The 12,334-nt window shown below is 41.4% G+C and overlaps 1 protein-coding gene across 2 annotated transcripts; it reads right to left on the bottom strand.

The window, feature by feature from the left end:
- Positions 1 to 272: 272 nt before the first annotated feature.
- On the bottom strand, positions 273 to 12,200 carry zfand4 (zinc finger, AN1-type domain 4). Of its 2 annotated transcripts, none has more exons than XM_079688752.1 (10): positions 11,862 to 12,200; positions 10,465 to 10,776; positions 8,982 to 9,057; positions 8,216 to 8,283; positions 7,919 to 8,105; positions 7,409 to 7,571; positions 5,691 to 6,938; positions 5,262 to 5,316; positions 1,859 to 1,976; positions 273 to 1,301 (listed from the first exon to the last, which is right to left on the bottom strand). In XM_079688752.1, exons 2-10 carry the CDS (start codon positions 10,646 to 10,648, stop codon positions 1,166 to 1,168), a joined length of 2,235 nt encoding a protein of 744 aa, XP_079544878.1. In that variant the 5' UTR covers positions 10,649 to 10,776; positions 11,862 to 12,200; the 3' UTR covers positions 273 to 1,165. The 2 variants fall into 2 exon arrangements, with proteins under 2 accessions (XP_079544878.1, XP_079544879.1); XM_079688753.1 differs by having other exon boundaries at positions 11,962 to 12,200.
- Positions 12,201 to 12,334: the final 134 nt, after the last annotated feature.

Here is a 12,334-nt window from a genome sequence, read left to right as displayed (position 1 = left end):
GGTACTTAATGAGACAAGAATAAGTCAGTGATAACAAATGCAAACAGTTTCTCATCTACTTCACAGCAGTAGGCGATGACTGAGGCGATCAGCTGCAAAGGTCAAAGATGCAATGTACAAATAATGAGGAAGTCAAGAAACAAGATTTGAGGACACCGCACAGAAATGAATTAACCATAGAAGGATTATCTGTTGCTGTAAACCTAATCAGTCAATTGGAAATATAATCACATAGGCGTTGGCTCAGAAATCTTACAGATGACTCAGTAATGTACTGTCTGTATGGAAAGAAACTTTATTAGATCAAAACCCAGTAGATACTCTAACAGCATTTAAAGTTTTTGCAACAGCTGAGCAATAAAAAAGACTTACAAAAGATTTTTTATGGCAACCACCTTACTTGTATACACATCATAAATACCACAAGTAACCCCCCCCCCCATCTTAATACAGTTTACGTGATAGGAATACAGATTAAAACCGACATTCACACCTACACACATCGCATACTTGCTATTTAAAAACCAGCCTTGAATTTAAATAAGTACTATTCATTAATAAATATTAAGTATTTCATCAGTAAGTGGGTATACTGTTCTCTTTCATTAGTGATGTATGTGCCTGTGTAAGAAAGACATTTAGAGGTGGAGAATATAAAAATCTGACAACATAAACACTTCATAATACAAACACAGCTATGTAAGTATCCTTTCCCACACAATTAGGAAAGCCAAACGGATAAATATGATAGTTCTAAAGTGCATCTGTCAAAGACTTGTCGAATGAAAAGTCAGCAGCGGTCCTATTGTCTTTTTTTCTTTTAAAAGGCTGACAAAATTAAAAGTAGATATGTCTGAACGTGCACCAGATATATTTAGCAGATACTTCCTAACTACAAGCACAGTTTTTTTTGTTTTTTTGTTTTTAGGCAATGATAAAAGAATAAGGTAACAGTTAAAAAAGGATAAACATCTTCACATTGTTAAGAAGTGATCATTTGCCATTTCAGTCCACTCTCGTTTTGTTCACAATTGGCTTTACAGAATATTTTATTTAAATTCTAAGCAAACTTGGCAGATTAAAAAAAGCACACAGTGGTGAATAAATTCCTTTTTTTATGCTAGAAATGATTTGCAGAATCTCTTCCATTCCAGGGTTGCTCGCTTTAGATCTTAGGCAGCTTGGGGGCACTGATCAGAGGGTTGGTGTCCTGCAGATATCTCCGTCCGGCACTCTTGTAGTCATACGTGCAGTCATGCAGCTCAGCGTAGCGGTGGGTGGCACAGAAGTTGTGTCCACACCTGATTTAAAATGAAACAGACATTTTGGTATTAATGCAAAAACTCTAAACAAACACTATTTCATATTATAGTACACCTTACAATCAAGATATTATCCATTTGAAATTGTCCATCAAACATCATCATCATTAACAGGCTATTCTGCTGAGTATGAATGGAGAGTCCCATTACTCCCCGCAGTAGCTTAGCCTCCTTTGTGTTCTTTTATCTCTGTATTCACATCAGTCTATTTGTGAAAAGAGCAGCGTTTTCTCTACTTTTAACTAACGTTTCAGGGTGTACTCCCCGGACACGGCCCAAGAGAAGGAAGTGAGCCAGATTGTTGTCACAGGGAACAACCTTTGATAAAGCTAATAACTTGTGGCAGAACAAGCAGTGAACAGAGACGTATATCCACTTTAGAGAGATGGCTGAGGGACTAGATGTTGAGCTAGGAAAGGACTATTTTCTACTAAAATGGCTGCTTCAAGCATAAGAATGACAAATAGGGAGAGACTTGATTTAGAGTCAGGCGGCGAGTGAGTGAGCGCAGATGGAAACGCTGCAGGCGCTTGTACCTGCACTCGTAGCTCGTGGCCAGGCCAGTCTTCTTGCCACAGAGGAAGCAGTGCTTTGTGCTCTTCTTCTTGCTGCCCGTGGAAGCCTTAACAGGAGGTAGGAGGTATGTTGGAGTGCCTGAGAATAGAGGAAAAATGTATTACTTACTTACTCCAAAAGAGCCTGTGTGGAATAACTGATTGTGTATAGAAAAGGTTTGTGTCAATCTATACAAAGACAAAATATTGCCTCTATCATACAATATTCCATTGTAAGTGTGCTTCATGTCTGCACACAGCATTACTGGAGGAACATTTCACAACCTTTGCTTATGCACTTCCTTTTTTTCATTTTACAGACTTCAATGTAATGTAGGGCTGCTCAATTAATCGTATTTGAATGACTTAATATTCGATTACGAAAACAACGTAATCGAAATATAACAATTATTTTTTTATTATCATTATTATTATTATTAAAAAAAAAAAAAGTTCAGGGTAATCAACTGTTAAAAACATACTGTTCACATTTTTTTTCTCCAGTAAATTGATGTTTAAAAAGTAAATGGATAATCGTTTTTTAATAATCGTGATATCAATTATGACCCAAATAAATCGAGATTATGATTTTTGTAATAATCGAGCATCCCTAGTTTCTAGCAAAAAATCTTTAAGAGATGACATGAGCAGCCCTACCAGCATTTGCCATGGTGGCCAAAACATTTTTATTTAGTCTTAAATTGTAGTTCAACATTTATTTCCTGTTAATTCTGGACCATGACGGTGGGCCAGCCTTTAATGTTTAACTGAGTGGAATATGTTTTACCAAAATGTTGGCCATATGTTGAGGAGTTTTCAGGTTGTGACAGTGCACTGCAACATGTTTGTTGATCTTGTTTATTGGTATTTATTATTTTGATATTATTTATTTAAATGTAGATATGAATGAATAATTTATTTTATTTTATATTGGTTTTTCCGTTGATTACCCTGAACGTATAATTCAACAGTTAAAAAGTTCAAATTATTATTTGTATTTTTTTTAAAGTACAATAAATGGATGTTTTCAAAGTCAATGAATAATCGCAATTATAATTATTGACCCAAATAATCGAGATTATGATTTTCGCCATAATCGAGCAGCCCTACTTCAATGTGCTCAAACAAAATTCTTCACAGAAATCTTCAAGCCATGAAATGTTCAACACAGAACCTTCGAAAGTAAGGAAATAGCACTTCTCTGTTGTACTTCTAACCAAACCCCAACAATGGTAAGCAGCCATTTTCACAAGCTGTCAAAGGCAAAACACCTGCTGTGAAATCGCACACTGGAATGTGTCCAGAAAAGGCAATGCACTTTTAAAGTCTCAAAGCACAATTCTAAAAACATGGAATTCTTCACCCTTTTACTTTCTTTTGTCTAAGTGTCTTGCCATTTCACTGAGCACAAGGAGATTGCTTTCATTCATGCAGCAGTATGTCTGTTATGTTGTCACCTGATACCCACAGGAAAGAAAAACTGCCAGAAAATGATCCCTCAAACCCAATGTTCACACTGTGATTTATATATAGGGTTTCCTTGATAGTTCTGACAATGAATTTCAAGCTTGATTCATAAAGTGTGCAATTAAAAAGAATTGTAGTCAATTCAACTCAATGTAAACCGTATACGTGTGACAATGCTTTTCTTCGGTAGATGCAGATAATCGTTTCAGTTTCAGGCCATTTTTAGGATTTGCCAAATTAAACATTACCTTGTCGTAATTTTAGAAATGTCGGGAACACTGGTTCATGTCAGCTTGTAGCCGTCATAGTGGTGTCTGTGGAAGCATGTAGCTCGCCAGGGTTTGTGAGTCGTGGGGATACAGCAGCATACAGATAAAAGTGACAGCTACAGGAAGCTCGCTGTCAAGCAGATAGGCGTGGGATTGGATTTCTATTTGTCTTGTGCACTTTAATCTGCTGCCATGCAGACAAACAGGGGGTTCAAATATATTCAGACCAAAGCACATTTTACAAATTCTCTTGTTTAGAAAAAAAAGTTCACGACACTCAATTTCCCTAATAATTTGTATCTGGATTTTACCTACACATTATCCAATGATGACAAAGCGAGCACCCACTTTAAGCAGCAAACCCAAAATACAGAAAACCTCACCTACATACTGTGCACATTCAGATTTCTATGACCAGGTTTAGGTTTGAAGCATCTCATTATTTTGCTTATTACAGAGGAGTCACAAAAACAACTGCACTCAAGAGCTCAAAGTGGGGGCGGCGGGGGGGGGGGAACTCTCTGGTCTGGTGCAGCATCCACCGCTAACAACTTCCCAACAATCCCTGCAGGTAAACATGGAGGGGGATCATCGTGCATCATCAATAAGAGGATGTTTTGAATCAAAGTGGAACATGTCCTGACTGAGGAAACAATACACAATGTCAAATGAAGAGAGACCCTTAGGGGAGCACACGCAATCTCACAGTGGAGGGATGACTCACTTTTGAGCAAAAAAACACAGAAACATAGTCAGGACGATAACAAAGTGGAGTGTAGTTTGACTTGAATGGCCTCTTCAGGCTGCAGACAAACACCACTGAGGACATCTCGTTTCAGAGAGTTTCCATATAACCTGACAATGCTGGTGGGCATCTATTTAGAGGTAGGAGAGGAGTGTAGGAGTGTAAAGCTGCTGAAGGTAAGACCGAAAGGACCAGGAGCTATTATTACTGTGTTCTAAATAAATTGATCAAAGGACTAAATTAATCAATTCTGTATGGTCAGCATACTTAGTGATGGATGGATATTATTTTTGATTTGATGCCCACTTTAATACCAAAATGATTCCTGTCGTTATTATTATTCCTTTTAGAGCTCTGTGTGGAATTGTATGTGAAAGTACAGACAGATTTAAAAGTCATTCTTTAAGTGTTGTTGGGTTATTGAATGCAGTTTGCAGTCGATTCTTGAACACCATCAAACAATTCTCAGCTTGTGGAAATACTGATAAATGTCCACTAATAGAGCAACATGAAAGTGTCTTGATTCACTACTCAATATATATGTTTCCTTATTCTCTGTCTGCAGTAAAAGCGCATCAGTGATCAACATAAATAAGTAAGTGTGCTTGTGTGTAGGCCTGTCACGTTCTAATATTTGTGCTGCTTCTGCTGTTGTAGCAATAATTCATCTTTAAAACCTTGCGGTTCTTTGTTTTAGTGCTCACAACGTGCATTGAAGGCTTTCACATAACAACCTCACTGCGCCTCCCAAGAACTGCATATCAGTTCAGAACTGTTCAGTAACAATACTCTAGTACAAAAAATGTAACACAACTTAAATATGCAATCCCACCATCACAACGCACCACTTTGTTTTTCTTAGTGTTTAATTGAATAACAGAAATGATCTGCTGGTCTTGCTTACCTATTCTCCCAAATGAAGTCATGCCTCCCCCAGCTGATGCAAGGTTGCTGGTGGCCTGAGAAAACAGCAACATAAAATATTGTTACAGCAAATCGATAAAACAACTGCAGTGCTTTATCTTGAGAACAATCAGCATTTGTACTCAATGTTGTGCTGGAACAGAGCTTAACGTTGTCAATATGAAATGAAACATACATCAAAAAGTGTGGCGGTTTTAAAAGAATAAAATATATTGAGAGAAGTGATGATTTTAAAAGTAGAGAGTATATTTTTGCAAATATGATACACTTGAAATGTTACGAATTTCACTGAAAAACATTGCATCACTTAAATGGCACATTTAGTATACCTCACAGAGTCACATAAGGGTTCATGTCTGATGATTTTCAACTAGAGCATTTTAATAGAATATAGTCCCCCTGTCCTCACCATGTAGGAGGCTGCAGCTCGGTGCAGCGGTGACATTTGTCTAATCAGCTCACCCTGCAGGAGCCTGTTGGATGGTATGGGGGGGAGCCTGGAGTCGAGGCTGCCGGGCCCCAAGGCAGAGGCAGGGGGCAACGCCAGCACAAGCCCTAGACTCTCTCCAAGGTCCCTGCTGCTGCTGCTGCTGCTGCTGTCTGGGGCTCTGGTGGAAAGAGAAGCTAAGAGTTCAGAGGGGTTCAGGGACCCCAGCGGCTCCTTACAGGCTTGGTTGGCCATCTTAGTGATGCCTCTTGCTTCCCTCTTGGAGATAAGCTCTGGCCTCTTTCCAGGTGACTCTACTTTAACGGCGTGGAGGCGTGGTGGGTGAGGTGAGGAGGCGATGGGGGGGTGAGGGGAAGTGCGGCCTGGCTTTACTTGTGCTGAGGCTTGAAGGATGGGCTGTAAACAGGAGAGGGTAGAATCGAACGCTTGGGCCAGCGGTCTGGTGGTAGAGGATGTCGACGTATATATGGGCAATGGGGAGGGGGGGTTGATATGGAGAGGTGTGCCCAGCTGCATCTCATCCCTTCTGCTGGTGAACGTGTCACTTGTCCCAAGTGTCCAGGTACTGAGTGGGGAGGGGGAGAGCGGAAACTGGTGCTGAGTGTCAACCTCAAGGGGCCGACAACCTCCCTCAGGCTGGGGGGACACATCCAAACTCAGAGGGTCTAACAGGTCCCCAAATGGAGCTCCTGCCACCCCCAGCCCGGCAGCTTCCTCTAACAACCTCAGCCGGACTGCGTCCCCTGGGGGCTCTAAGGGGTCAAAGGTGGAGTCAAAGGTGGAGTCAAAGGTGGAGTCAGGCGGCCCCCTGATACACAGCGGGGGGAGCTGAGGGTACACACAGTCCCTCATTAACCTGCTGCTCCCAATGTCCAATCGGGACACTTTGGGAGGGGGCCGGATCTTTGCAAAGGGAGGGCACGTCTCCCATGCCTCCTCTTCCTGAAGCATATAACAAGAAGGGGAGGAGTATGGCGGAGGGGGGCGTCTCGGGATAGAGAAGTGGGCAGCAGCCGAGGCCGGGGCGGGGTCTGTGGATTCGTGGTCTGCGATTGGAGGTAGTTGTGCATTTGACTGCCAAGGCTGGTTGATCTGGTGGAGCGAACGAAAGAGGCGATGATGGTGACGTGTGCTGGAGGACCCCACTGAGACCCCGCTGGGATGTGGGCTGACGGGGGGCCGGGGTTTAACCTTAGCTGACTTCTTCGGCTGGAAGACAAGAGACACAGAAAACAGTCAGCATCCTCTCATATGCACCGCTCGAGTATTTGGCCCCGATACTGTGAGATCATAAAACCATGGTGGTTATCTTATTACTTGACTTAAGCTGCTGGTATAAATTAATCATAAACAATAACAATTTTTAAAGAGCCAGTACAGTTTATTGTAATGAGAAGCTCTGCCGTCTTACAAACACATGCAAATGAGTGTTTGGCGCAGTACGTCTGAATTATGCAAAATGGTTGCAGACTACCATGTGAGTGTGTGATATGAGAAGCAGTTGTGTTGAGTAGAATCGTTTGGTGTCCTTTTCTATTTTATTTATTAATTATTGACATGAAAAACAGGGTAAAATGCTTGTTTTTCAAAGCATCTACATTTAAAATGGGGAAAAAAAGAAAAATGTGTTGAGGCCACCTTTGATAGCGGGTACAATTTAAAGGTTTCTGATATCCAACCTTTTTGCTGAGGTTCATGTCCTCCATCTTGGCTTTGAGCAGCTTCATTTTGTTCATGGTGATGGAGTTCTCGAGGCTTTGCAGTGCAGCTGTGGAACTCTCTCCATCCTCCTCATCCTCCTCCTCCTCCTCCTCGGCACACACATTGTACAAGGAGCCACCACTGGAAAATATCAAAGGCAAAACAGTCTTCCCATTAGTGATCCTTCAGAGCCGTGGGCAGTCCTTACAGAGGCCGTGCTCACTCAACTCACTGCCACAACTAACATTAAATAAACAAAGGGAAGTACTCAACTCCACGCTGGCTGTATCATTAGATAATTATACTTGTTTATCTTGTACGTTCGTCATCTATGTCGCTCTTGGAACCAGTCATGTTACAGCATTTCAACGTGAGGAAACCCTGAGCAAATTCTTTCTCTATGCATATTGTCAGTACATATACAGATAATTATTTAACAACATGATCATTTAAATTAAATAAAAAGGACTGTATCATAATATACGAACCTCAGAGATTCAGACAGAGGAGTCAGGGTGCCATCTCCTCTGTCGACCACTCGGAAGAAGTTGAGTTGGTCATTTTCCCGATAGACCACAAACGTAACTTGCTTGTTGGAAAGGCTTTTCTCCCACCCCTCCTCCTTTGTGTTCTCCATTAGCTCAGTAACATCTTTGATAGGATCCTCCATTGTAACTGACAAAAGAAGAGAGGGACATTCCATAAAGTGAATTAAAAAAGACATTGATATATATGAGTATAGATGTCTGACATGTGGATGGACAGTTCTTTTGACTTTTCCTTACCTCTCCTGGTGTTAATTGGTCCTCCCCTCATAGCTAAGACCAGCTTCAAAGTGCAGCCCTCTGCAATGCTGCAAGCACAAACAAACTGGTGATCAATACGGCAGATAAGTGAAGAAGGATGTAACCAATTCCATAGTGAGCAACACATTTAAGTTTAGAGTCAAATGCTTTACTTCCGAGGCAGAAAAGAGATGCTCCTCTATGAAGTGAACAGCGCTCCAAGGGTCGGGATGATTTCCAGATTAACTTAAGTGCACGACAGGGAATTCCACGGGAACATTTGTTTCTGATGAGCAGATGTTTCGTTGCCTACTCTACCCCTCTGCTGCTCAAATTTCAAAAACATGCTGCAGTTTGATAGGCGAGCCAGGCAAGATCTCACCAGAGGCTGTTCATGTGGAAAATTAACTGACAAGCATTCATAACAATACCAGCATCTGCAGCCGGCGGAGCACTGGAGGGTGAGGTCTGCATCTCAGAAAGTGATACAAGTGGAGGAGCAAGCACTCTTCACATGACCAGTATGTCACTTATCTCATCTGCCTCAACATCTCTCTGGCTCATTTATGATATGTTGATCTGAATTAAGACTGAGTCCCCACCGCAGACAGAAGGCTTTTAAAGTACACAGGCAAATGGCTAGACGAACACAGGGAGTTTTCAAACATATTGCTAGTAATTGCTCAAATAAGCTTTATGTCTGTGTGATTTTGCCTCAGTGTCAGTGCTCTGAAGAAGAGAAAGGGTTTTTCAGAAATAGATTTACCCATAGTCATGAAGACAATGTTCATCGTCCAGCTCCAGATTGTTCCAGATTAGGTGTTGCTGGGCAACAGGGATACCTTTACAGACAGTCAGAGAGAGGGTAGGAGAGAAAATAAGCAAGGTTGACAAGGACCTGTATGTATTTCACATAAAATCACTCATCTGACACTCAAGCAAAGCAGAAAGGCTACCAAAAGAAGCATCCATACAGCGATATCCATGATTCTTGTCTGCCCCCTAAAGACAGAACCATGTAATTGTTGAAAAAGGGCAGATCCCACAAAAATGTCATGAACTAAAATTGTCTAAATTTGAAGGAAAAAAACTCAAACTTGATGTGCTCAAGTGTTTACAAGATAAAACTGTGAAATACATTAGGGTCGGAATAAAATACAGCCACATTTATCTCAAATGAGAACAAAGTAGTAAGGTCTAGTTGAGGGCTGACGGCCTAATGAATATGAAGGCTCTCTAGGGCTACTCCTAAACATGAGATGCAGTGTATGCGTGGTCAGGAAGCTCTCTGTGCCCACAATGAGTGAACTCCCTGAACCGGTGCTGGACCGGAGCCAGTGTTAGTGAGTGAGCACTGGTCCTTTCATTGCTGAGTGGTTTTCTACAACACACACTCACTTGGCTCGGCTGGCACACCTCTTCACACACAGAGCACACAGAGGCCATTATAAACAAAAATGAAATCAGCAGCAAGGAATGCAGATATAAAAAGTCATCTTGATCTACAAAAAAGGACAGCCAAAGTCGAAATAAATGAACTAATAGGTAATTAATTCAGGAAAATGTCAACACAACCCATAATCCTAACCCACACTGAAAAACATAGTTGCTGTGTTCTTTCATGGTGCATATGATTCGTCACTCGAGAGACAAGCCAACAGGTGAGTTCACAGATATGTTGACATATTATAAGACCTTTTACAAAGTCAGCAAACAGCTCCTAAGATGGTTTGGATTTGTGATTCAGCAAGTTACTAGCGTCTTCCATTATGTATCAACAAGGAGACCAACAATAGGAATGATAGGACATTTTATGAGCATCCATTGCTTGGAAAAAGCAGCGGTCTGTTGTGCTTATACACTGATTTTGCATTAGGACAAATCATTATAGATTAAATATTACATTTTTAACCAAAGACTCTAGCTAGATTTTTTACACCGACAGCCATACTCAACACAAATGCGCCACAAAAGCGCCATAATCTCAGAGTGTAACCAAGAGTTTTCAGCCTATTTCTTTTTCCCACCACGTTACATTAAGTATGATAGAAAACTTTTATCCAGGTCAAAACCACAAACAAAACAAAAAACCGACTAATAGAGTAGGAAAACCTCAGTAGACTATAGATAGGTGATACAGAATGGTAAAAACAATGACTTGTCCTCAACCCAGTCTATCAAATAACTGATGGAGCCTGCTCGCTCAATAAACATTGTTGATGATAGACATTATTTAATTGTTTTTTTACCTTCCAGCCTCTGGATCTTTGCCTTGACTGAAATGACAGCCTCAAAAGGCAACACACGCAGCTCAAAACAGGTTCCTGTCAGGGTCTCTATGAAGAGCTCCATAGTGTCATAGAAAGGGAGCTTATAGTGAAATGTTCCCACACTGTCGTCATTAAAGAAAGGTGGCTCTTTCCTGCCGGTCATCTTGGCAGGATGGGAGAGAGACTTCTGGGATACGGTTAAAAGAGAGGGCCGGCCCAGGAGGAAGGAGAGAGGAACAGGCACTGCTCACTATCCGCACGACCGTCACACATCATGCAGGAGGACCATAGCTGTGAGAAGAAACAAAAGCACTGCATGATTTTCAACACTTTTAAGAGGGGTTCATTAGTTTAACCATTCCCTGCTCCTGCAATCCAGTGTCTTAAATATGATAAATGTGCTTCCTAGTCAGCAAGCTTGAAACCTGCTTTAAATATAGTATGTTAGCAATTATGTTAGCACAAAGGCATTCATCAGTGGCAGCAAACATGTGCAACCCGCTCATAAAAGATTCAGTGCAGCATTTTAGTTCCTGGCCAAAACTCAAGAGGATCAGGTGTGTTATATAAGCCGTCTGTGAAGTTTCCTTTGCCTGACCCCAGCCTGTGACAGATCAACTCTTATGTCACTTGACCCACCAACATCTTACAACATTTAATATGCGTCAAAGGCAAGTTAGTCCAATCATGCATTTATTATTCTGAATAAAAGAAGACAACGTATCACCCAAAATACTGTTAAAAGCAGTACAAGAGATTAATATAATTGCAGTTTTTCTCATGGACACTTTGACTGATTAGAATATTGTTTGGATTTGATATTTTATCTTTTCCTTTTGTGTTTTGGAGTACAGTTGTGTTTTGAAATGCAGTTGTTCACAGGCTGCTGCTGTGAGATCATTATAAACGCTGATCCTTTAAACTAAGCTAAGGAGTCTTAAGTAAGGACTCATGTCCATGATAAGATGTCAAACACTTAGGATAAACTGTCTCTGATTGTTGTCAGTATAATGTTAGCATAAGAGGCCCGGTGTTGTCCTTAACAAGCCATGACGCAAATGGATAGTTTGTCATGTAACAGGCAACGATAGACCATTGTGTAGTTTGTCTCTGGCTACATTTAACATGTTGTATTACGGTGGTTGACCGCACCATCACAGTTTAAGGACGGCGAAATTAGATAAAACTCCGGTAACGTTAGCAACTAGCTGCCTGACAACGGAGATGAATGGAGTTGGAAGTCGCCTCAATACAATTCAAGCTGCTAACAGTAGCAAAGAAATGTCCCACAAGCAGTATTTATACCTCCTAATCTTTCACAATAACCTCTCAAAACCTTGTTTAACGTTCGTATGTTCATATTTATACTTGCTTACCTGTATCTTCTACAATAACACCGTAGTGAAGCCCGTCTAGCCGACGCTGTTAGCGTTAGCTTTCGTTGCCATGTTAGCCAACAACTCAAACAATGGCTACCTTTCTCACTGGTCTGCCAGCTAGCAGACTGCTAGGCTACATCCACAGGCTTCAGTCATCTCGTCCGCTGTAGCTGTCGAGGAAAACGTTCCGTTTCAATCTAAGCAGCATTTCCTCACGTTTAACACTAGAAACTACACACGGAACCAAGTGGGTCAGCCGCTGTCGGTTGCCGTGGTCCCCTTGTTGTCAACACCATACCTGTCAAAGGCGGCTGAACAACACCTTTGTGACATAGTTTGATTGGCAGACAAAGGAACCAATTGGCGTAACGGATGGTGAGGTGGGCGGAACATCAGACCATGGGTCAGGCAGTCACTTCCACATCCTCCTCAGTTGGGAATATTTCCCCCTACAATAACGTTGTAATTCC

Source organism: Notothenia rossii (assembly GCF_949606895.1).
Source record: "Notothenia rossii genome assembly, chromosome: 6".
In the NCBI taxonomy this organism is placed as follows: Eukaryota; Metazoa; Chordata; class Actinopteri; order Perciformes; family Nototheniidae; genus Notothenia; species Notothenia rossii.
Note: the sequence above shows the minus strand (reverse complement) of the source record. Positions and strands in the feature narration are given on the sequence as shown.